At 47.1% G+C, this 22254-nt stretch overlaps 1 protein-coding gene across 1 annotated transcript; it reads left to right on the plus strand.

Moving 5' to 3' along the window:
* Nucleotides 1-6284: 6284 nt before the first annotated feature.
* Nucleotides 6285-18277, plus strand: GIMAP8 (GTPase, IMAP family member 8). Its single transcript, XM_067747377.1, has 6 exons — nt 6285-6680; nt 7107-7292; nt 8943-9603; nt 11231-11276; nt 13521-14147; nt 15859-18277. The coding sequence occupies exons 3-6, from the start codon at nt 8992-8994 to the stop codon at nt 16533-16535; spliced, it is 1962 nt and encodes a 653-aa protein (XP_067603478.1). The 5' UTR covers nt 6285-6680; nt 7107-7292; nt 8943-8991; the 3' UTR covers nt 16536-18277.
* Nucleotides 18278-22254: the final 3977 nt, after the last annotated feature.

Below are 22254 nucleotides of genomic sequence, written 5' to 3' on the forward strand. Positions count from 1 at the left end.
TCCATCCCTTTGAAATGTAACCACCAAGGGAGATAGCGCCCCATCTCCCTTCTCCCTGGGAGGGTCAAGCCTGACTTTGATGGGCTCCAGTGAGCACACATGGCCTTGTTACACTGACAGCTCCTCTGACGTCCTCCAGTACTTTTCCAGCAGCTCACCCCAGCCTTGAACATCCTTCCTGGTGTTTCAGCGGTGGGTTCCGTCTTAGTTCTGGCCTCTCTCCCTTGTTATCAGAGCCTTGAACAGTCTTCCTGGCCTGGTCGCCTTTGTCTGCTGCAGCTGTTGCTATTGTTGTTGTTTTAGTTTATTTTATTCAGGCAGAGTTGATTTACAATGTTGTGTTAATTTCTGCTGTATAGCAAAGTGATTGAGTTATACACACATACTCATCTTTATCCTGTTTTGTTTTAGTTGTTTTCAGTAGGAGGGTTGGCGTGAATAACATGGGAAACAGGAATCAGTCATGACCTTTTGGCTTTCTCTGCCTGCCCTGCCTCTAGTGCCTCAGACTCAGTGTCCCCAAGCTGAGGCGCTTGTCTTCCTGGAAAACCCCAGTCTCTCACAGCCGCAGCTGCACAAAGGCCACTAGAAAGTGCCGTGACCCCTGACATCCCACAGCTAAGCCCTGGTCTGGGAAGATCCCACATGCCGCAGAGCAACTAAGCCCGTGCACCACAACTACTGAGCCTGTGCTCTAGAGCTCACGAGCCACAACTACTGAAGCCCGCCCACCTAGAGGCCATGCTTTGCAACAAGCCCGCGCACCACAATGAACAGTAGCCCCTGCTCTCTGCAACTAGAGAAAGCCCACACGCAGCAACGAAGACCCAAGGCAGCCAAAAATAAATAAATAAATAGGCATATTATTTCTTTTCTTTATTTCTTCCTTTATACAGCAGGTTCTTATTAGTCATCAATTTTATACACATCAGTGCATACATGTCAATTCCAATCGCCCAATTCATCATACCACACACCCCCCCCCGCCGCTTTCCCCCCATGGTGTCCATACGCTTGTTCTCTACATCTGTGTCTCAATTTCTGCCCTGCAAACTGGTTCATCTGTACCATTTTTCTAGGTTCCACATGTATGCATTAATATATGATATTTCTTTTTCTCTTTCTGACTTACTTCCCTCTGTATGACAGTCTCTAGATCCATCCACCTCTCTACAAATGACCCAATTTAATGGCTGAGTAATATTCCATTGTATATATGTACCACATCTTCTTTATCCATTCGTCTGTCAATGGGCATTTAGGTTGCTTCCATGACCTGGCTATTGTAAATAGTCCTGCAATGAACATTGGGATGCATGTGTCTTTTTTTTTTTTTTTTTGGTGGTACGCGGGCCTCTCACTGTTGTGGCCTCTCCCATTGCGGAGCACAGGCTCCGGACACGCAAGCTCAGCGGCCATGGCTCACGGGCCCAGCCGCTCCGCGGCATGTGGGATCTTCCCGGACCGGGGCGTGAACCCATGTCCCCTGCATCGGCAGGCGGACTCTCAACCACTGTGCCACCAGGGAAGCCCGGGTGCATATATATTTATAATTGTTATATCTTCTTCTTGGATTGATCCCTTGATCATTATGTAGTGCCCTTCCTTGTCTCTTGTAACATTCTTTATTTTAAAGTCTATTTAATCTGATATGAGTATTGCTACTCCAGCTTTCTTTTTTTTTCTTTTTTTTTTTTTTTTTGCGGTACGCGGGCCTCTCACTGTTGTGGCCTCTCCCGTTGCGGAGCACAGGCTCCGGACGCGCAGGCTCAGCGGCCATGGCTCACGGGCCCAGCCGCTCCGCGGCATGTGGGACCTTCCCTGACCGGGGCACGAACCCGTGTCCCCTGCATCAGCAGGTGGACTCTCAACCACTGCGCCACCAGGGAATCCCCCAGCTTTCTTTTGATTTCCATTTGCATGGAATATCGTTTTCCATCCCCTCACTTTCAGTCTGTATGTGTCCCTAGATCTGAAGTGGGTCTCTTGTAGACAACATATATATGGGTCTTGTTTTTGTATCCATTCAGCAAGCCTGTGTCTTTTGGTTGGAGCATTTAATCCATTCACATTTAAGGTAATTATCTATATGTATGTTCCTATGACCATTTTCTTAATCGTTTTGGGTTTGTTTTTTTAGGTCCTTTTCTCCTCTTGTGTTTCCCGCTTAGAGAAGTTCCTTTAGCATTTGTTGTAGAGCTGGTTTTGTGGTGCTGAATTCTCTTAGCTTTTGCTTGTCTGTAAAGCTTTTGATTCCTCCATCGAATCTGAATGAGATCCTTGCCGGGTAGAGTAATCTTGGTTGTAGGTTCTTCCCTTTCATCACTTTAGGTATATCATGCCACTCTGTTCTGGCTTGTAGAGTTTCTGCTGAGAAATCAGCTGTTAACCTTATGGAGTTCCCTTGTATGTTGTTTGTCATCTTTCCCTTGAGGCTTTCAATAATTTCTCTTTGTCTTTAATTTTTGTCAGTTTGGTGACTATGTGTCTCAGCGTGTTACTCCTTGGGTTTATCATGTATGGGACTCTCTGCGCTTCCCGGACTTGGGTGGCTATTTCCTTTCCCATGTTAGGGAAGTTTTTGACTATAATCTGTTCAGATATTTTCTCTGGTCCTTTCTCTCTCTCTTCTCCTTTTGGAACCCCTATAATGCGAATGTTGTTGCGTTTAATGTTGTCCCAGAAGTCTCCTAGGCTGTCTTCATTTCTTTTCATTCTTTTTTCTTTATTCTGTTCCGCAGCAGTGAATTCCACCATTCTGTCTTCCAGGTCATTTATCCATTCTTCTGCCTCAGTTATTCTGCTATTGATTCCTTCTAGTGTAGTTTTCATTTCAGTTATTGTATTGTTCATCCCTGTTTGTTTGTTCTTTAATCCTTCTAGGTCTTTGTTAAACATTTCTTGCATCTTCTCGATCTTTGCCTCCATTCTTTTTCCGAGGTCCTGGATCATCTTCACTATCATTATTCTGAATTCTTTTTCTGGAAGGTTGCCTATCTCCACTTCATTTAGTTGTTTTTCTGGGGTTCTATCTTGTTCCTTCATCTGGTACGTAGCCCTCTGCCTTTTCATCTTGTCTGTCTTTCTGTGAATGTGTTTTTCGTTCCACAGGCTGGCGGATTGTAGTTCTTCTTGCTTCTGCTGTCTGCCCTCTGGTGGATGAGGCTATCTAAGAGGCTTGTGCAAATTTCCTGATGGGAGGGACTGGTGGTGGGTAGAGCTGGCTGTTGCTCTGGTGGGCAGAGCTCAGTAAAACTTTAATCTGCTTGACTGCTGATGGGTGGGGCTGGGTTTCCTCCCTGTTGGTTGTTTGGCCCAAGGCAACCCAACACTGGAGCCTATCTGGGCTCTTTGGTGGGGCTAATGGCAGATTCTGGGAGGGCTCACGCCAAGGACTACTTCCCGGGACTTCTGCTGCCAGTGGCCTTGTCCCCATGGTGAGCCACAGCCACCTCCCGCCTCTGCAGGAGACCCTCCAACACTAGCAGGTAGGTCTGGTTCAGTCTCCCCTGGGGTCACTGCTCCTTCCCCTGGGTCCCGATGCGCACACTACTTTGTGTGTGCCCTCCAAGAGTGGAGTCTCCGTTTCCCCCAGTCCTGTTGAAGTCCTGCAATCAAATCCCGCTAGCCTTCGAAGTCTGATTCTCTAGGAATTCCTCCTCCCGTTGCTGGACCCCCAGGTTGGGAAGCCTGACATGGGGCTCAGAACCTTCACTCCAGTGGGTGGACTTCTGTGGTATAAGTGTTCTCCAGTGTGTGAGTCACCCACCCAGCAGTTATGGGATTTGATTTTACTGTGATTGTGCCCCTCCTGCCGTCTCATTGTGGCTTCTGCTTTGTCTTTGGATGTGGGGTATCTTTTTTGGTGAGTTCCAGTGTCCTCCTGTCGATGATTGTCCAGCAGCTAGTTGTGATTCTGGTGTTCTCGCAAGAGAGAGTGAGAGCACGTCCTTCTACTCCGCCATCTTGGTTCAGGGCTGCATATTATTTCTTAATAATAAATATTGTAACAAACAAGGAGTCTGTTTGAATAAGACATTTTAATTACATCTGGAAACTGTCAACATGTACAAATTTAGTTACAAGACACTTTTACTGCCATCTGTCAAAATTGTAGTAAGCACACATGTCCTATCTTGGAAATAAAACAACCTATAAAAATTTTTTTTTCGAAATAAGGAATGTCTGTGTTGTGAGTAGCACTCCCTTTGATGTGACAACTTGGAACACTTGTAAAAGCAACCCTGAATGACTCTTTTTTATTCTTGTGCTGTTTCTAGCTCCTAAATCTATCATAAATCTGTTCCTTTTTCCACGTCCATTTTCACTGTCACTATTTTCGTTCATGTCCTTGTTTCTAGCTTGGACGATTGCAGTAGCCTCTCGGTGGTCCTGCAGCCTGACTCCATTTCCTCCACGTGCCCAAGCTGCTCTCATCACTCTGACTGCCTGTGGCATTTGCCACTCTCCCTCTGCCTGAGTGTCCTTCCCAGGGAAATTTCTACCTGCCCTTCAAGACTGCGGGGAAGGCTTAAGCTCCCCTGTGTAGCTTCTGCCTCTACTGTGCCTGCTAATCTCCTCCATTAAAGTCCCTGGCACAGTAAAGGGCTGGTTTATGGGTTTGTTGAGAAGTTTGCTTCCCACTTGGTTGTTTCTCCATCTTGCGGAGTTGACAGCCTTCCTCTTTGCTCCCATGGCCTCCTGAACACGCTTCCATGGCAGCGCATGTACACTTTTCATATCCACAGCTTTAGTCTCTTTTCCCATCATTTGATTGAGCTCCTTGAGCCAGGGATGTGTCTTGAGAGTCTCTGAACCTCTGTGTGATACAGTGCTGGGTCCTGGTAGCTTCCTCCTTGTTCGCATAACTTGTGCCTTCCAGGAGGAAGTACACATGTTACATATGTACTTTCTGGAAATCCAGTCCCTCTCCCTCCCGCCCCCTTTGAGAGTCTCGGAGGGGAAGGGGAAAGAGGGGTGTCTTACCTGCAGAGTCCTTGCAAGAGCCACCTGGGGAGGGCTTTTGCTGCCCTTGTCATTACCCACACAGCCACTAGGGGGCAGGAAAGCCCCATCCTTCCCCAGATCCGGGCCCCACAGAAGTCCGTTCTCCGGAAGCTGATGTGCTGAGGGTCATTTTGCAAAATCGTTGACGCAGCGAATCCTCACCTGCTGGCTCATCGAGGAGTTACCTGAGGCTTTGGTTTTATTCAGAGTGCTGCCCAAAGTTTCATATTTCATCTAAGAAAGACGGAGCTTTTCTTGATCTCAGTTTACTGTGTTCTCTGTTTTGGGGATATGGTATCCCGCCAGGCCTGTGACCCTGGCTTCACCTGACCTCCACTGCTGGGAGTGACACAGCTGGGATGACTGACTGGCCATGTGGCTTCTGTCTGATGGCTGTTTTTTTAAATTAATTAATAGTAATTAATTTTTTTTGGCTGTGTTGGGTCTTCGTTTCTGTGCGAGGGCTTTCTCTAGTTGTGGCAAGCGGGGGCCACTCTTCATCGCGGTGCGCGGGCCTCTCACTATCGCGGCCTCTCTTGTTGCGGAGCACAGGCTCCAGACGTGCAGGCTCAGTAGTTGTGGCTCACGGGCCTAGTTGCTCCACGGCACGTAGGATCTTCCTGGACCAGGGCTCGAACCCGTGTTCCCTGAATCGGCAGGCAGATTCTCAACCACTGCGCCACCCGGGAAGCCCCTGTCTGATGGTTTTGATGTGTTGATCTTATGTGAATTGATCTAGTGCCCCAGGGAGGGTGGGGATTCTTCCTGGACCTGGTCCTCCTTACTAAGAGGGTGGGGGCATGGGAGACCTCTTTTGGTTTCCCCTCCAAGGTGTAGCCGTGTCACCCCAGCCCTTGGTAGCGGTGGCAGCAGACTGAACTTGAAGACCAGAGGGGAGGGGGACCCCAGGAGACACGGCAGCCCCTCAAAGCCCAGTCCAGCCCCCACTGCTCCTCCTTCCATGGGGTCTCTGGAAGGCTCAGCCCCACGTCAGACCATTCACAGACCCAGCCTGGAGTGACAGTGTGAGCTCAAGGGCCTCTGCACCGTGATTGAAAGTCCTCTCACACGGAGGACATTAAGCTAAGTGAAAAAAGCCAGTCACGTAGGACAAATACTGTCTGATTCCAGTCACAGGAAGTATCTAAATCATAGACACAGAAAGTAGACGGTGGTTACCAGGGGCTGGGGAGGGGGGAGCAGTATTGGCATCTAATGGGGCCAGAGCTCCAGGCTGTGGGATGGAATCGTTCTGGAACTCTCTCGGCACGATGTCGAGAAGGCACCTGAAGCTGCTGAGCTGTACCTTTAAAGATGGCTAAGATGGTCAATGTTACATGTGTGGTTGTTTTATTTTTTAGCACAATAAAATAAAATAAGGTCTTTTTCTGTGTTTCACTTCCTTCTCTAGAAGGAATCTTTGAACGCTTACGGCTCACAATAGGGTTTCGTTTTATGAACTCTTGGAAAGCATCAACGTTCTAGCATTTCAAATGTTTGTCTAGCTCCGGGAAAGAACACTTTCTCCTGGGAAGCAGCGTTTGTCCGAGGCCCCGAGTTTATCCGGAGGGGGCGTTCGGGGAGAGCCCTCTGGAAGGCAGGAGAGGAGCTGTTACAGGAAGCTGTACGGGCTGCTGCAGGGCAGACGGAGGGCGAGGAGTTGGTGGGAGAAGGTAAACTATGTCTTTCGGTTTTCACCCCAATCTCCGGAAAGGGCAGGGCTGAGCGGTGAAGGCTGGGACCTGCTGGGGCAGAAACACCTGCTCCGGGCTCCGGGCCCTCCCCCCACCCCCAGCTCTCGCAAAGCCTTGAAAGGCCCCCGATTGTTTTCCGCACGGCCGCCTGTGTCGGCACAGCGATCCTTCTCGAGGGACACGTCCGAAGCTCGGCTGGGGCTCAGCCCGGGTCCCCTCAGCCCCAGCGGAGCCTCCGCCCTCCACCTCCCACCAGCCTTTGACCGCGCCGGGTAGATGGGCGCGGTCCCTTCCTGGCTCAGACGGCCGTGACCCAGACGTTCTCGCCCTGTGATCCGGCATCACTTCTGAACTTCCCCTCCGACTGCATTGGACACGTATTTCTAAAAACCTCTTCCTCCTCAGAAACACTGTGTCAGGAAGATCCTGACCCTGCGAAGCTGGTCCAGACCCTGCTTTCCTCTCCCCGCGCCGCTGCTCCATCCTCTGAGGGCATAGAGTAGCCGCTTCACCCAGCCGAGCGCTGCAGAGACGGAGGCACGCGGAACCTGGAGGTTCTGAGACTGTGACAGCTCAGGGGACAGGACCGAGGTACGTGTGTGCGTGGTGGCGGTTTCTGTGCTGGACACGTGAACATGAGGATGGGAAAGGCGGCCGACGCAGGGAGGGGAGACAGCCACCTGGAAGGCTTGATTTCAGGGGCTCTGGGGTGTTCTTCCCGCCCCTTCGCAGGTCTCCCCAGCCTGGGGGGGGGGACACAGAGGTCACCCCCCTCCCCGGGGAGTCGTGTCTGTGCGCAGCCTTCCTAGGAAGAGGCGGGTCTGGGAGGGGGTTGCTCGCCCCACCCAGGGCTGAGATGAAGGCCTGGAAGAAAAAGGGGGGTAGGTCCGCTCCTCCGGCATCCCCTGACTTCACGACTGTGACACAAAGCAAACTCCCCCCCCTCACCCCGGGGAAGTCAGCAGGAGCTGCCTGCCTCCTTGAGCAGAAGCGGGCAGGGAAGCTGGCCGTTTGGACACTGATTTTCCACATTCACTCTAGCGATATTTCCCAACCCTTGCACCATCAGGATTCCATTAACTGATCATTGAAAGTGGTCAGTGTTTGCCAAAAACACTCTTTCTGATTTTATCTAAATTTAAGCCTCCTGGGCTTTCACCCATGAACTCTCTTCCTTCCTCCTGCCGGGCTGGGACTGAGTTCTCTCCAGGCCGGGCTCCGGAAGCTTCTCTGACCACCTTTTTCTGTGCACCTGAACTGCCCCTGACGTGGGACGAATCCCTACATCACTGGAAGCTTTGCTTGGGTGCCTGAAGCCTCGTCCCCCTTGGGCTCTATCCTGGGAAGAAGGTGGAGGCTGCCTTAGAGTCTCACAAGAGTTCTGGAGAAAGCTTTCTTTCTTTCATTTTTTGAAGTTTTAAAAAAATTCTTGAATTTTATTTTATTTATTTTTTTATACAGCAGGTTCTTATTAGTTACCTATTTTATACGTATTAGTGTATATATGTCAATCCCAATCTCCCAATTCATCCCACCACCACACCCTTCCCCGCTTTGTGTCCATACATTCGTTCTCTACATCTGTGTCTCTATTTCTGCCCTGCAAACCGGTTCATCTGTACCATTTTTCTAGATTCCACATATATGCGTTAATATACGATATTTGTTTTTCTCTTTCTGACTTACTTCACTCTGGATGACAGTCTCTAGGTCCATCCACATCTCTACAAATGACCCAATTTCATTCTTTTTATGGCTGAGTAATATTCCATTGTATATATGTACCACATCTTCTTTATCCATTCGTCTGTCGATGGGCATTTAGGTTGCATCCATGACCTGGCTATTGAAAATAGTGCTTCAATGAACATTGGGGTGCATGTCTTTTTGAATTATGGTCTTCTCTGTGTATATGCCCAGTAGTGGGATTGCTGTGTCATATGGTAATTCTTTTTTTTTTTTTTTTTTTTTGCGGTACTTGGGCCTCTCACTGCTGTGGCCTTTCCCGTTGTGGAGCACAGGCTCCGGACGCGCAGTCTCAGCGGCCATGGCTCACGGGCCCAGCCGCTCCGCGGCACGTGGGATCTTCCCGGACCGGGGCACGAACCCGTGTCCCCTGCATCAGCAGGCGGACTCTCAACCACTGCGCCACCAGGGAAGCCCAGAAGGTACTTTCTTGTTGTTCCTCTATCCACTCTGTTTGTGAGTTGAACGTTGTTGTGTTGCTTTTTGTCCCAACAGAACCAGTGGAAACCTGTGTCAGGAGAGAGAGCCAGAGCCAGACTGCTCCATGTCGGAACTGAGGCTTCTTCTTTTAGGGAAACATGGCGCAGGGAAAAGTGCCACAGGAAACACCATTCTGGGCAAAGCTGTGTTCAAGTCCAGGTTCAGTGAGCAGATGGTGACTAAAACGTGCCAGAGAGAGAGTGGGGCCACGCAGGGGAGGGAGGTTGTGGTCATCGACACCCCTGACCTTTTCTCCTCAATAGCTTGTGCCAATGACAAGGGAGGCTACATTGAATGCTGCCTGGAGCTCTCAGCTCCCAGCCTCGACGCCTTGCTTCTGGTAATTCCCATCGGCCATTATAAGGAGGAGGACAGAGAAACAATCAAGGGCATCCAGAAGGTGTTTGGAGCTAAAGCCAGGAAGCACGTCATTATAGTCTTTACTTGGAAGGATGATTTGATGGATGGCTTGCTGGAAGATTACATTGAAAGTGACGAGTCTGTTAGGGACTTGGTTCAAAACTGTGGCGGCCGATACTGCGCTTTCAACAACAAGGCAAGTGAGAATGAGCGGGACGCCCAGGTGAAGGACCTCCTCTGCAAGGTCCAGTGTTTGGTGGATGAGAACCAAGGACCATACTGGGTGAACTTCAGAAATGAAGACAGTGGATTCCAGGTGAGGATTCTTGTGAAGGTCTCCAAGGGTCTCTGTTGTTAGAGCTAGCGGGATAAAAGCACAAATAAATGAAATGTTGCAGAGGCTCTGTTTAAAGGGATATTTATCTGTAAACTGGAAAGATGAGGCTACTTTGAGTATTATACTTTATTGGCAAATTAATGGATATATTTAAGAGCTTATCTGACTTTACCCCTCATAGTATCAGACACACAAATGACTCATTAGACCCTCTCTTCCCTTGGCTTCAGTAAAACTATCCCCTTCTTGTTTCTTCGTCCTCACTTGCTACTCCAGAGAGTGCTGAGTCCTCCTCTAATGACCCGACAGCTGGCATCTTCAGGGCTTTGTTCTCGCCCTTCCTCCCTTCTCTATACTTGTGTCCTCACGTGATTCCACATTTTTACAGCTTTGAGCTTCATCTGTTGCGAACAGTTTCCAAATTAGTAACTCCAGTCCAGGTCTTTCCTCTTGAGTTCTGACTCCTTTGTCCATCCAATTGCTATCTGACATCGCTCTCTTAAAGAATCTCAGGGTTAACACGTCCAGACTTTTGTTTTTCCCTCTTGAATCTCTGAGACTTCAGTTTTCCTCTCAGCTCTGTCAATGGCTGTCCTGCCCATCATGCTGTTCAAACCTAAGCCCAGATGTCAGTTTTGATACCACGGCCAGCTTGCATCTGACTTCCAGGAGATCATCGTCTTGTGTGATTAAGACACCTGGAATCCGCCTGCTTCTCTCTGTCTCCACTACCACCATCTGGTCCAGGGCAACCTCTTTTCTTGCCGGTACTATTTTACACATATTTGCATAACAATTTTCCCCTCACTTATTCTTGTGCCTTACCCTCCCCACCCCCATCCATGTCACACACGATAGCCAGATTGATATTTTAGTTGATTTTAAAACTTCTGATTTCATGCCAATTTAAATGTTGGGAGTGAGGCTTCCCCAGGCAGGTGAAGGGGATGTTAATTATGTGTTTAGCTCTTCATCCTTCATTGTCTCCAGTTGCCCATGTGGATGGGGAACGTTCCAAATTTTACTGGATCTCACGTTTGAAGAAGCTTCATCTCTTTACTGGGGGTGCAGTAAGGGAAGAAGACGTTGGAGATACATGGGGAGCTTGATTTCCAATCTCCTCCCTTCCCCTGTCCCTCAAATGCACCGCACGTCCATCACTTGACTAGTTTCTTCTTCCAGGGAGTCCAGAAGCTTTTCTTAAGCGTCTGGATTTTCTCCAGGAATAGCAGGAACTCTGGGAGACACTGGAAAGAATTACTGTTACTATTGGCGGCTGCGGAGAAGTAAAGTTAGAAAGCGCTTCAGGAACAATGCCTGGGTTAGATGGCATTTGTGGGGCTCCTCCTCTGAGAACAAAACCCACCTTCTTACCTCTGGGAAATCCGTTGCAGCAGCAGCGGGGTCTCAAGGTCAGCTTCATCATGGACAGGACTACACGTGCCAGCAGCGACCATGACCATGACCATGACCATGACGTTCATTTGACCACATCCTAATCATCGAATTACTTTGAATTATATACTTGTGTCTCCGTTCCTTTACTTTGTGAAGAGCTGAGATTTTAGGTCTGTGTGCATCATATTCCTCTTTATTTTCTTTCTAGGATTGTGTGAATGAAGCTACGTCTCAGAGGGAGGACCGTCCACATGGTAAGATAATTCTTAAAAAAATGTTAAGCTCATATCTGTATTCTTTTGAATGCATCATGCATCAAAATGAAGTGGAAAAATTATCTAGATAAGTCAGAACAAAAATGCACCCTGGAGCCCTGGCTCAGGTCGGTGCCCACAGTCTGTCTCCCAGGGAACTGCTAACACTTGTGAGTAGGTGCGGCACCCGTGCGGGTGTCCCCGGCCTTCCCTGAAATGTTACAGAGCTGGGCTTGTCTCTTGCAGCTTCTTTCCTGACTCAGCCTCTTCTCCCCAGCCTGGGACCCAGCACTACCCAATTTTGGACTCCTACCGGGAGGCAGAAATCACTTCTTCATGGATAACACTAAACAGAATAACACCTGCAGAGTTCAGTGATGGAGCTCAGTATCTGTGTGACGACTGCCGTTAATGGTTCCTCGTGCACACTGCACACGTCAATACACGTAGATCTACCTTGTTCTGTTCGGTGGACGTAATGTGGTCCATGGTATGCGCATACGTGACAGATTCACCCATCTCTTTGTTGTTGGACTTTCGGGTTATTTCTGGGCCAGCTCTGTGCAAGAACTGAATATTTCGTAGTGAATAAGGTAGATGAGATCTCTGTCCTTGTAGGACTTCCCAAAATAATAATTAAAATTTTAATGATAATTATTGCAACTGACATTATATGCTGGGATATATATATATATATATAGAATATAAATTATTCAATCCTAGTAGCATATAATATATAATCCCCATAACCTCACAATATAGCCCTTAATAACAATCCTATAAAGATGGTGTTATTTTCGGTTTACAGTTGAGTAAATTTAGCCAGAAACACGTGAACTTAGACAGCAGTAGGGAGTTAAAATTTTGTGGATGCCCATCAGCCAAGACCCCCAGGAATATTCCTGTTACTGAACAAAACTGGGTGGAATGACTTGTGGCAGTGAGGGACTATAGCACATCATGGGGACCAAGGAGCATCTCAGAATGAGGGTGTTGGCGAGGACTTTTTATAGGATGTGGGCTTGTGTGAAGTGATTTGGGGGGAAGTAGAAACCCTCCCAAGGCAGCATAACACGGACATGGTGTCACTAGCATTTCAGCTGCTTTCTTTAAATGCTGTGTTCTTTCCCCTTCCCAGACTTGGGGCTCAGACGCTGAGTATCATCCGCTCTGATAGCGCCCTGGGTGATACAGACTCGGTGACTATCCTCGTAACTGTGGGCTCTGCCATGTGCCCAGTGGGTCTGGTATTGACTTGGGATCATGGGAGAAGTGGTGGGGACAGTGTACGTGTGGAGAGACAGTTTTGTGCTGCAGGTTATTACAGTAATTTACTGAGGTATAATTTACATTGAGTGAGATGCACAAATCTTACGTGTACAACTCAAGGGTTGTTTACGTATCTACACATATGTGACGTCATCTAGATAAAGATAGGGGGCATTTCCATCACCTTAGAAGTTCTTACTGTCCCTCTCCAAAGGGAACCGCTCTCCAGGCTGCTATCAACATGGATTAATTTTGTGTGTTCTTCAACCTCAGATAATGACATCATTGTAGCATGTGGTTTTGTGTCTGGGTCCTTTCACTTAGCATGTTTTGGCGATCCATCCAGGCTGCATGTCAGTACATCACTTTTTTGTTAACTTGCCGAGTTGTATTCTATTTTATGAACATACCCCTGAGATGCATTTTTTTATTTAAGTTTTAAAAAATTGAATTATTATTTTTTTATTTGGATTGGCCGCCCTTCACGGCATGTGGGACTCCCGGTTCCCTGACCAGGGATCGAACCCGTGCCCCCCTGCAGTGGAAGCACAGAGTCCCAACCACTGGACCACCGGGGAAGCCCCCCACTACGATGCATTTTAAACTCATTCTCCCCAGTTCTGCCTTAGCCCATGAGCTTCACACCCCAGTAGTTAACTTCTGCAGCAAAATAAGAGAGATCCTGACGCTCATGACCAGTGAAGGCCAAGTTCAACATTTTCATGTTCCTGGGAAATCTGAAGCCCTTTACACCTCTCTTAAGTTGTTCATGGCCCTTTTCATGGCTTTCACTTTGATGGGTAGCTTCTGACTGGGTCTAGAGTTCTACTGGTTCAGAGGACCACTGCCATTCTCTATAAAATCTGACAAGAGATTTCTAAAATCTCAAAAGAGATATATGAGAAATCCTAAAACCCATCCACATCTCTGTATTCAAATGTAAGAAGAGACTCTGAATCTGTCCTTTTGTCCCAGGGCCAGGGGCGGAGCATCACCGGGCTACAGGATGTGAGCCGAACCATGAGCCGTCAGCACTGAAGGTCCTGCTCGTGGGGAAGCGTGGTGTGGGAAAAAGCACAGCCGGAAACAGCCTTCTGGGGAGGCGGGTCTTTGAGACCCAATACAGCGAAAAGCCAGTAACCCAGAGGTGTAAGTCCGAGAGCAGAACCTGGAGAGGGAGGAAAGTTTTGATCATTGACACTCCAGACCTCTCATCTGCAAAGGATGTTGAACAAGACCTTTTGAACAACACCTTTCCAGGTCCCCATGCCTTCCTGCTGGTGACCCCACTGGGCTCTTTCAATGAGAGAGATCTCATGGTGCTGAGTACCATCCGCAGAATTTTTGGAGATAAAGTCACTCAGTACATGATTGTTCTCCTCACCAGGAAGGAAGATCTAGGGAATCAGGATCTAGATACGTTCTTAAAAATCAGAGCTAAAAGTCTCTACAAGCTCATCGAGGAATGTAAAAACCGGCGCAGCATCTTCAACTATAGCGCAACGGGAGAACAGGAACAGTGCCACGTGGACGAGCTCCTGCAAAACATTGTGAGCGTGGTGCAGCAGCATGGGGGCAAGCCGTGCACCTTCAGGGGGAAAGGTAAACGCTGTCTAGAAAACCTTTTCTGCATACTTAAAAATAGATATAAATGTGCAGGAACTTTGTTTTCTGAAGGGCATCGCGGAGGTCCAAAGGACAGGTCTCTTCTGTTAGCCGACTCTTTCTCCTTTCTGTCTCAAATTTTACTAAATGTATGTACCTGTGCGTGCACTGTCCTGACCTGGTCTATAATCTTCTCCTGACTTTTCTCCCATCTCTTCAACTGGGTGGTGAGCATCTTGAGGGAAGGAGTTGGCCTTTTCCGGTCTCTTGTCTTCCCCACAGCGTATCTGTTGCCCGGGGCTTAGCGCTCAGTGGTGGTGCTGAGACAGTCCTGGTTCCTTGGTTTTACCCTTCCCTTCTTCCTCCCCTTCCCCCACCCCCCGCCTCTTCCTTTCCTCCCTGCCCTCCGCCTTTCTTGACCTCTTTGTTTATTCTCTTGGTCCTTTACTCTTCCCTCTGTTGGAGAAGGGGGGCTGTTTTGACCGGACAAGGACAGGGAGCCTGAATCCTCATGAAGGTCATGCCCCACATGGCACTAGGTGGGCTTTATTAGTCCAGCCACACTGCCTTACCTACTGCTTAAGCAGAAGCCCCCTTGTAGTCCACTCAGTGCTACAAATTCTATTACCTGAGCTGAGATTCTTCCCATTCTACTCATCCCGTTCTCTTCTGCTTCAAAGATCCTCACCTGGGAAGAACATCAGACCAAAAGGGGCGTATCTGTTTGTTGTGCCCTTTCACATTCTTAATGGGGAGCCGGGTGCTGGGCAGCCTCCTAAAAGCACAGACATGTGGGAAAGTCGGGAGGGACTGTGTGGAGGAAGCACGATTTGAAACAGGCTTTGGAGAATGGGTAGAGTTTGCATGGCTGAGTACAGCGCTCCAGAGAGTACACTAGCAACTGGAAGCAAGGAGGCAGAACTGAGCGTATACTTGTGAGAGGACAAAGGGGCGTGGTCTTGATGGAGATGAGGGCTCACACCTCTGGATGTGGGATGGGGAGTTTAGACCAGATTGCAGAGCGGGTGAGAACCACACTGTCCGAGGGCATGGAAGAGGGACTTAATCTATTTTTAAATCCTGTATGTTTAACTATGAGATTGTGGGTTCAGGATAAGCAATTGAGTAATTTCTCCCAGAAGGAAGAACGTGGGATGGGCTTTCCTCTCTCTTTGTTTTGAGGCAGATATCAGTAACTTGGTAAAAACTCACAATCGAGAACTGTGAGACCTGAACGGAAGAGAGAGATCACAGTACAAGTGCAAAGTCATAAGGAAAACCCCAGTAATACAAATTGCAAGATCTTTCTGCATCTATCATCTCATTTATAGGGAAATTTTTTTTTTTTTTTTTTTTTTTTTTTTTTGCGGTACGCGGGCCTCTCACCGTTGTGGCCTCTCCCGTCGCGGAGCACAGGCTCCGGACGCGCAGGCTCAGCGGCCATGGCTCACGGGCCCAGCCGCTCCGTGGCACGTGGGATCCTCCCGGACCGGGGCACGAACCCGCGTCCCCTGCATCAGCAGGCGGACTCTCAACCACTGCGCCACCAGGGAAGCCCCAGACTGTGTAATTGTGACAGGCTGTGCCAGTGCTTGGGGGTGGAACTTTCTGAGCGTCCTCTGCTGTAATTAATGGCAGTAGTCTTGAGATGAAAGTTGTAGCCAGATCAGCCCATGGTCACGAATCTTTCCTGCTTTCTCTTCTGCAGAGTACCTGCGCATTATCCTTGTGGGGAGGAGCGGAACTGGGAAGAGTGCCAGTGGGAACACCATCCTCGGGAGGCCGGAGTTCCTATCTCAGCTGGGAGCACAGCGGGTCACCAAGACATGCCAGAGCGGCTGGAGGGTGTGGGATGGGCAGGATGTTGTGGTTGTGGACACTCCCCTGCCCTGCCTGGTGTCTGAAGCTGAAGGGGATCCATCCCAGGTCGATGAGGAGGTCAAACGCTGTTTGTCCTACTATGAAGAAGGGAGTACGGTTCTGGTCCTGGTATTACAGCTAGGACGGATCACGCGAGAGGACAAAAAGGCAGTGGCGGAATTAAAGACCATCTTTGGAGAGGAAGTTATGAAATACACGATTGTGCTGTTTACCCGGAAGGAAGACTTAGGGACTGGGAAGCTTGAAGATTATGTCAAAAACACAAATAACAGATATCTTAGGGACATAACTGAAAAATGTAAGGGGAGATATTGTGCTTTTAATAACAGAGAAACTGGCCAAGCCAGGGAAGAGCAGGCAAGAGAGCTTTTGTCAGAGGTTACTAACCTGATAAAGTGCCGTGGAGAGCATGAATATCGCCATCCATGGGGGAATGTAGGCAAAACAATGAAAAATTTTCAGCCCCTAAAATTACTGAATAATTTTAAAAGTACATTACTATAAAATTACTAAATAACTTAAAGGGTAAGTTAGTGTAGGAAGCCCCACATTATTAAATAATTTAAAAGGTAAGTTGCTATAGCAAGCTGAAATGCCTGAGGTCTCTTTAAGTTAGAGATACCCTCAGGCTACAAGCATGGCGGGGGGGGGGGGGCATGGTAGGACTGGTGGGATGGGAAGAGGGTCCATGACTTTGAGGGCTTGAGAGGTGAATGCATATCACACTGTGGTGCTTCAGCTCTTTGTAGGTAAATAAATTATCAGGCTGGGGCTGGTAGTAGGGGATAATAAAGGAGAAAGAAAAAATAAGGTGGGAAAATCTGAGCAAGGGCTTCAGAGATTAATTAGGCTGATATTAAGGATCAGAATCAAGTCACAAGAATCACTTCATCTGTGTAGACAGATCAGAGTCAGGACAGACACTGGGACTGAGGCCAAGGCCAGCCTGGGGTCAGAATACAGAGAGTCACACAAGAACCAGAGGATTCAGATACATGAAGGTAAGACAATGTCCAGTCAACTCCTGGGTGTGGCAGAATGGAGAAGCTGGACTCCTGTGGGCCTCTCTGATGCCCAGCACTGCTTGCCAGGTGCCCTGAGCTCTCCATCTCCACTGCGGCAGCACTCAGGGCCTTCCTTTCTTCACATGATGGCTACTCCTTACTTCTTTCCCCAGTCCAAGCTGGAATGGAAAGTGGGACCTAGTCTACCTTCCTTTGCTGTCCCTGAGGAAATGAACAGGAGTCTGTGAAGTATCAAAAGATTTTATTGCCAATCATTCACAGTGAAATAGACTAGAACAAAAATTAGAAGCATGGTAAAATTGCCAAGATTAGACGATCTTGCAAAAATTTAAAATTCTAAGTAAAATTCTAGATTTCCTCTAGAAAAAGTTATTGAGAACTCCTTTATACTTCTTTCTCTCTTTCCCTTTCTTTTTCCCTCTCTCCCCCACCCTCCTTGTCCCTGAGGCTTAGGAATTAGGTTAAAACTCAAAGAGGGGCTTCCCTGGTGGTGCAGTGGTTGGGAGTCTGCCTGCCGATGCAGGGGACACGGGTTCGTGCCCCAGCCCGGGAGGATCCCACATGCCGCAGGGCGGCTGGGCCCGTGAGCCATGGCCGCTGGGCCTGCATGTCTGGAGCCTGTGCTCCGCAACGGGAGAGGCCGCAACAGTGAGAGGCCCGCGTACCGCTAAAAAAAAAAAACCAAAAAATCCCAAAAAACTCCAAGAGGTCAAATAATAATGGCTTAAACACATTAGGGGTTTATAGTGTCTTACATTAAGAAGTCCAGGAGTAGGCAGTCTGAGACCAGTGTGGCATCAACGTTCCAGCTTCCTTCTGCCTTTCTGCCCCCACCCATCGGCATGCAGCCTCCATACTTAAGGTTGCTTCTTACGGTTCCAAGATGGTGGTGTCCTACTCACGGCTAAGCAGGTTATATTGAGAGCTGCCTGGTGTGGGTGACATATGAGAACTATGGAGTCTTCTCCCAGTTAGATGTAAGGTCAGATGTTTTCAATATTAACCGCTTTACACATGCTTTGAGGACATGATCTATGTCATCATCTGCTTTTTAAAAATTTCAAAGTATCAGGTTACCTCAAGATTAACCCATTTATAAGAGCATGGACTGTCACCATTAATACTTTTGTACTCTGCATAACCCTTAATATGACAAATTCTGGTAAGTGTGTATAAATATATTCAGTTGAGTGAAATAATAAAGATGAATTATATTATGAATTCACCTCCTCCTTCTGATTTCTATTTTTCTGACTTGGGGGAAGAGCATGCTTCCATGGAGAGGAAATGAAAATGTTTAAATCCCTTGACTCTGGTGAAGTTTTTGCATCTTTGATGCCTGAAGACCTTTAAACTGGGTGACAGTCACTTCACTAGGCCTCTGCCAGTTCAGGAATCTTCTACTCTGAGCATGTCATTACAGCAAGGACAAACAGATGTAACCAGTGTTAGAGCCAGGTACCTGGGAAGAATGAAGTCTAGAAGACATTCTGTGCCTCTTCCCAGAGCTTCCCTTCAGCTTGAAGGCAGGAACAAATCCCAGAGTGCTACCCATGATTGAGCAGGTGACACTGGACCTGCATGAGGTGGGGAATGTGTGGGCTGAGCAATGTGATGTACATTGCCAGAGGAGAGAAGAAAGAGGCAGGAAGAATATTTGAAGAAATAATGGCTGTGAACTTCCAAAATTTGATGAAAACCATTAATGTACACATCTAAGAAACTCAATGAACTTTAAGTAGGATAAATTCAAAATTCAAAGAGACCCACACCCATTATAATCAAACTACAAAAGACAAAGAATCTTAAAAACAGCAAGAGAGAAGTGACTCATAACATACAAGGGATCCTCAACAAGATTAACATCTGATTTCTCATCAGAAACCATAGAAGCAAGTGGTCCATAGGATGGTATATTCAAAATGCTGAAAGAAAAGACTATCAACCCCACATTCTTTATCTAGCAAAACTGTTCTTCAAAAATTAAGAAGAAATTTAAAACATCCCCAGATAAAGAGAAGTGGAAAGAATTTATTACTTGCAGAGCTACCCTACAATATAAGATCCTGAGAAAAAAGAACAAAGCTGGAGGTATCACGTTTCCTGACTTCAGACTATACTGCAAAGCCGCAGTAACCAAAACAGTATGGTACTGGCACAAAAACAGACACATAGATCAATGGAACAGATGAGAGGGCCAAAAAATAAACCTACGCACATATGGTCAATTAATCCACAACAAAAGAGGCAAGAATATCCAATGGGGAAAAAGCAGTCTCTTCAATAAGTGGCATTGGGAAAACTGGACAGTTACATGTAAAAGAATGAAATTAGAACATTTTCTCAAACTGTATACCAAAACAAACTGAAAATGGATGAAGTGTCTAAATGTAGTACAGGAAACCGTAAAAATTGTAGAAGAAAACATAGGCAGGACACTCTGACATAGTCTTAGTAATATTTTTTTGGATCTGTCTCCTCAGGCAAGGGAAACAAAGCAAAAATAAACGAACGGGGCCTAATTAAACTTAAAAACTTTTGCACAGCTAAGGAAACCATCGACAAAACAAAAAGACAACTTACTTAATGGAAGAAGATATTTGTAAATGATGTGCTTGATAAGGGGTTATTACTCAAAATACATAAAGAAATCATACAACTCAATATAGAAAAAAAACCCATGGGCTTCCCTGGTGGCGCAGTGGTTGAGAGTCTGCCTGCGGATGCAGGGGACACGGGTCCGTGCCCCGGTCCGGGAAGATCCCACATGCCGCGGAGCGGCTGGGCCCGTGAGCCATGGCCGCTGAGCCTGTGCGTCCCGGGCCTGTGCTCCGCAAGGGGAGAGGCCACAACAGTGAGAGGCCCGCGTACCGCAAAAAAAAAAAAAAAACCTTACTCCTCATCCTTCCCACATTATATTGAAAGGTTGGAAAAATCAATTGAACATTGAAACATTTCCCGTGTATTCAGAATACTAAATAAACTAAGATGAACATCAAATGTGGGCCAAAGAATATTTGAGGTACTCCATGAGGTTTAACAAGAAGATATATTTGTACTTATTTCTGGTATCCAACTTGTTTTCTATGAATATTTAAAAGACTCAATTCTAAATCTTCTAGCTCCTGGAGAAGGTCTGTCTCTTTTTGAATTTTCTCCAACTGTTTTTTTTTTTGTTTTTTTCTGTTTGCTGCCTGTTGTTTCAAGTTGTTTGATTGCTTTTGAGACAGGCTGGGACCTGAGACCTTCTGCTGGGACCTGAGACCCTTTGCTACAATGCTGCAAACATTGCACCTGGACACACCTCTCCTCAAGCTACAAAATACAAAGAAACTATATAGGACTAAAAATAACTGCGTGCATGCCCAGTTGGGGCAAATTCTGGACCCAAAGGATACAAAGAGACCAAAAAAAGAACAAAACACCAAAAAACCCACAACTGCCACTTTTGAAGAGCCTGGAGCAAAAACAGGGTGTTGGGAGCAAAAGCAGGCCACTGTGCATGCCCCCTGCACTCAACGCCACCAGAGGGGTGGGCAAAACATCTAAGCCACCCCTCTGGCCCGACCCCCAGACACATTCCTACCCTCACCCCACGTAAGAAACAAGCTTGCCCCCCTTCGGGGAGCGAGCAAGCAAGGGAACCTGCTGTCTGTTCCCCCCCTCCCCCCTGCTGCAGCAGGGGCCCCGATAAAGCCTTGCCTGAATTTCTCTTCCGGCCTCTGGTCAATTTCTATTGACTGAGGAAGGTCAAGAACCCTGGTCGGTAACACTTTCAGTTTCTTCTCCAGGTTCCTGCTTTTTCCCCCTCGATCTCAGGGTCTCACGATGTTGACTGAGAGAAGATATTTTGCGATGTGCTTCCTGTTTTGCAGCTTTCGGTCTCATTCTTCTTTATTTTGTAGGGGCTGTTTATGATAATGGCTCGTTATTTTGCCTTTGTGGTTTCATTTTCTGGGGTGGTTTCTCATGCAGCTTGAGAAGAGTACTTGTTTGTTTCTTAGAGCTGAATTTCTAAAAGTCATTCCAAGCTCTTCACTGGGTACTTCACTTAGAACTGCTTTGTGAATTACTGATTCCACTGGAAATACTAAGAAAATGTTTGCTAAGAAAGCGGCTGTATTTCTGCATTTGATTACAGGTTGTGCCTATGCAAAACAAAGCTGGTAGAAGGCAGTTACATTGTGCCCCTCCTCATCTGCAGAGTCTGTAAAGTACAGGCCACTGGTTTGAAAATATCTTTCTTTACACCCCGCACCTCCCTTTGTCTCCTTGATTTCCAAACCCATCTAGTACTAATGGCTGTATGAAAGCTTTCACTAGACTGCATTACAAAACCGGTTCCAAAGTGAGATTTACAATCACATAGCAAGTGGCAACAAGCACATTTTTGCTTTGACAAGAGTTTGGCTAGAAGGTCAAACTCATCATAAATGGCGTCATGTTTTTGTAGTTGCTTTACTGCACTTGCTTCATTTGTTGCAGTGTAGAAGGATGTTTGTTATCCACAGTTGGAAACTGTTGTTTTGTCAACATCTGTGCTAGCTATTAGCAGCACAGCAGTAGTTTTACATTCTACAGCTCTGAATTTTTATTGGCTGTAGACACTTTTGTGGCTAAAGTTTCATGATATCCACCAAAGTCAGGTGCAGATTTACTCGAATAAAATAAGGTGTACCCTTATTTTCGGGAACATACATCCGATTGTACGGTTGAGGTCCTGGGGATAATACAAAAGCATTGATCTTTTTTGGCAACTAAATTTATATGTAATATATAATCTAATATAGTCATAATTTATTTATAACATTTCCAACGTTTTATTATCTTTCAAGGATCTGTGGATTGACAGGAGCTGGTTCTGCTCCATGTGACGTTGGCTGGAGTTGCAGTTATCTGGGATCTCAATGGAGCTGCAATGTACAAGAGGCATCACTCACATGGCTGGTCAGTGATGCCTGGGATGTTACCCTAGGGCCCACATGTGTGTGGTCTTTCATACAGTGTGAGCTTCTCATAGCATGGCAGATGGGTTCTGAGAGGGACTGTTCAAAGAACAGCTTTCCAAGAACCCCCTAGTCTTTTCAGAGAGAATTGCTTGCACCTCAGTTTCCAAAGGAGAGAAATACGTATTTAAATTCCACTCCCTGGGAAGAGTATTCACTCTTTGTCATAGAATGAGGAGTAATTTAGGGGGA

This window comes from Pseudorca crassidens, chromosome 8 (genome assembly GCF_039906515.1).
Source record: "Pseudorca crassidens isolate mPseCra1 chromosome 8, mPseCra1.hap1, whole genome shotgun sequence".
Lineage (NCBI taxonomy): Eukaryota > Metazoa > Chordata > Mammalia > Artiodactyla > Delphinidae > Pseudorca > Pseudorca crassidens.

Coding starts and splice junctions, on each gene's coding strand:
- GIMAP8 (XM_067747377.1), top strand. CDS start 8,992: ATGTCGGAACTGAGGCTTCTTCTTTTAGGGAAACATGGCGCAGGGAAA. Junction 9,604..11,230: donor ATGAAGACAGTGGATTCCAG/GTGAGGATTCTT, acceptor TTTTCTTTCTAG/GATTGTGTGAATGAAGCTAC. Junction 14,148..15,858: donor GTGCACCTTCAGGGGGAAAG/GTAAACGCTGTC, acceptor TCTCTTCTGCAG/AGTACCTGCGCATTATCCTT.